The following is a 1,926-nucleotide window of genomic DNA, read 5'->3' as shown; positions in this document are numbered from 1 at the left end:
CATCCATCCATCCATCCATCCATCCATCCATCCATCCATCCATCCATCCATCCATCCATCCATCCATCCATCCATCCATCCATCCATCCATCCATCCATTCATCCATCCATCCATCCATCCATCCATCCAGTCATCCATCCATCCACACATCCATCCATCCATCCATCGATCCATCCATCGTGGATGGATGGATGGATGGATGGATGGATGGATGGATGGATGGATGGATGGATGGATGGATGGATGTTCATATATCCGTCCGTATAGTAATCTATTGATTGACCTATCTATATATTTGCTCTTGAAACGAGAAGGCACTGAGCATAGGCAATGTATAGGCAATTTAAACAACTAACCATTTTAATATTGAAGAATAAAATCTATTTTGCTCATATTGTTAACAAACTTTTTTCAGTATTGTTTTCAGACAGTTTAGCGATAATTAAACTGCTTTTACACTTAGCTGTTAATTTTTTTTGCTGGTAGATAAAGCGGATGTTATCGAAACAACGCGTTATGAATGAAACGGCGAAGGAAATACTGTATAGGGGAACATAGGGCAAAACGGGGTCATGGGGCAAAACTAGGTTTTGCTATATTTTTAATTCTACAGTACTGCGATCTTTTATACATATACTCTGAACTATTCATTACGTCAGAGAGAACTCGTGTAGCATGTGTTGTGAAGAAGAAGACATTTCAGGTAAATATGGTTCGAAATTATCGATTTTTTAACATTTTCTTAAAATATAAGGGTTGTCTATGATGTGCTGCTATTTGTCCAAGAACAATAGCATCCAAATAAATAGTTTCTGGTTTTGAACTAGGTAGACTTGGTATGATTAAGGATAATTAGCTTTTGACATTGAATAAGCCTTGCGAAATTTGTCGGCCATTTTTCTGACTGGAATGCTTGGGGCAAAATGGGGTGGGTGTCCCCATTTTGCCCCATTATCATTCTGTTGGAAAGTAAATAAGATGTATGTTGGCATTCCCTAATTTTGACTTTCCTTTCTTTTAAATAGCATGGTTCTAAAGTACAAACGTAAGACTGACCGACAAAGTTGGTCGGAAGAATCGATGGGACAGGCAATTGAAGATGTGGTATATGGTGTAATGGGATAGAGGAAAGCCTCAGCCCAGTACAATGTGCCACAGACTACACTTGAAAGACGGGTTATGAAATACCGTGAAAACCCAGATGTAGCCACAGCTACCCAAAAATGTCTGGGTAAATACAAACCAATCTTCACAACAGAACAAGAGGATGACGCTGGTTCAGTACCTCAAGCTGATGGAGGCAAAACTATTTGGATTTAGCACCAAAGAATTACAAATGCTGACATTTCAACTAGCTGAACGAAACAAGATACCACATCCATTTAACAGAATAGATGAAATGGCTGTGGTAGATTGGCTAGAAGGCTTCATGAAGAGACATGCAGACTTATCACTGCGTAAACCAGAACCGACTTCAGCTGCCCGAGCGCTGGGCTTCAACAAAGTTGCAGCCTCTAAGTTTTTTGACTTGCTAGAGCGACTTGTTGATAAACACAAACTGACACCAAATCAGATTTTTAACTGTGACGAAACAGGGGTAACAACTATGTCGAAAAGTTACCAGAAACTCATTGCATTGAAGGGACGCCGCCAAGTAGGAACGCTTACGTCTGCAGAGAAGGGCAACTGGTTACAATAGAGATTTGTTTTTGTGCAGATGGTTCATATTATGCCACCGATGCTAATCTTCCCTCGGAAGCGTATCAAGCCAGAGCTGTTGGATGGGGCTCCACCAGGTGCATGGGCCGAATGTCATCCGAGTGGGTGGATGCAGTCAGATATCTTCATGGCATGGTTCAAGCGATTCATTACATTTTCCCGTGCAAGCAAAGAGTCACCAGTGTTGTTACTTCTGGATGGACATG

The 1,926-nt window shown here is 41.1% G+C and overlaps 1 protein-coding gene across 1 annotated transcript; it reads left to right on the top strand.

Moving 5' to 3' along the window:
- Positions 1-1,268: 1,268 nt before the first annotated feature.
- Positions 1,269-1,700, top strand: LOC106806035. Its single transcript, XM_014807878.1, has one exon. The coding sequence runs from the start codon at positions 1,269-1,271 to the stop codon at positions 1,698-1,700; it is 432 nt and encodes a 143-aa protein (XP_014663364.1).
- Positions 1,701-1,926: the final 226 nt, after the last annotated feature.

This window comes from Priapulus caudatus, unplaced genomic scaffold (assembly GCF_000485595.1).
Source record: "Priapulus caudatus unplaced genomic scaffold, Priapulus_caudatus-5.0.1 Scaffold138, whole genome shotgun sequence".
Taxonomy (NCBI): Eukaryota; Metazoa; Priapulida; class Priapulimorpha; order Priapulimorphida; family Priapulidae; genus Priapulus; species Priapulus caudatus.
The sequence above is the reverse complement of the archived record's forward strand: the minus strand, read 5'-3'. Positions and strand labels throughout refer to the sequence as shown.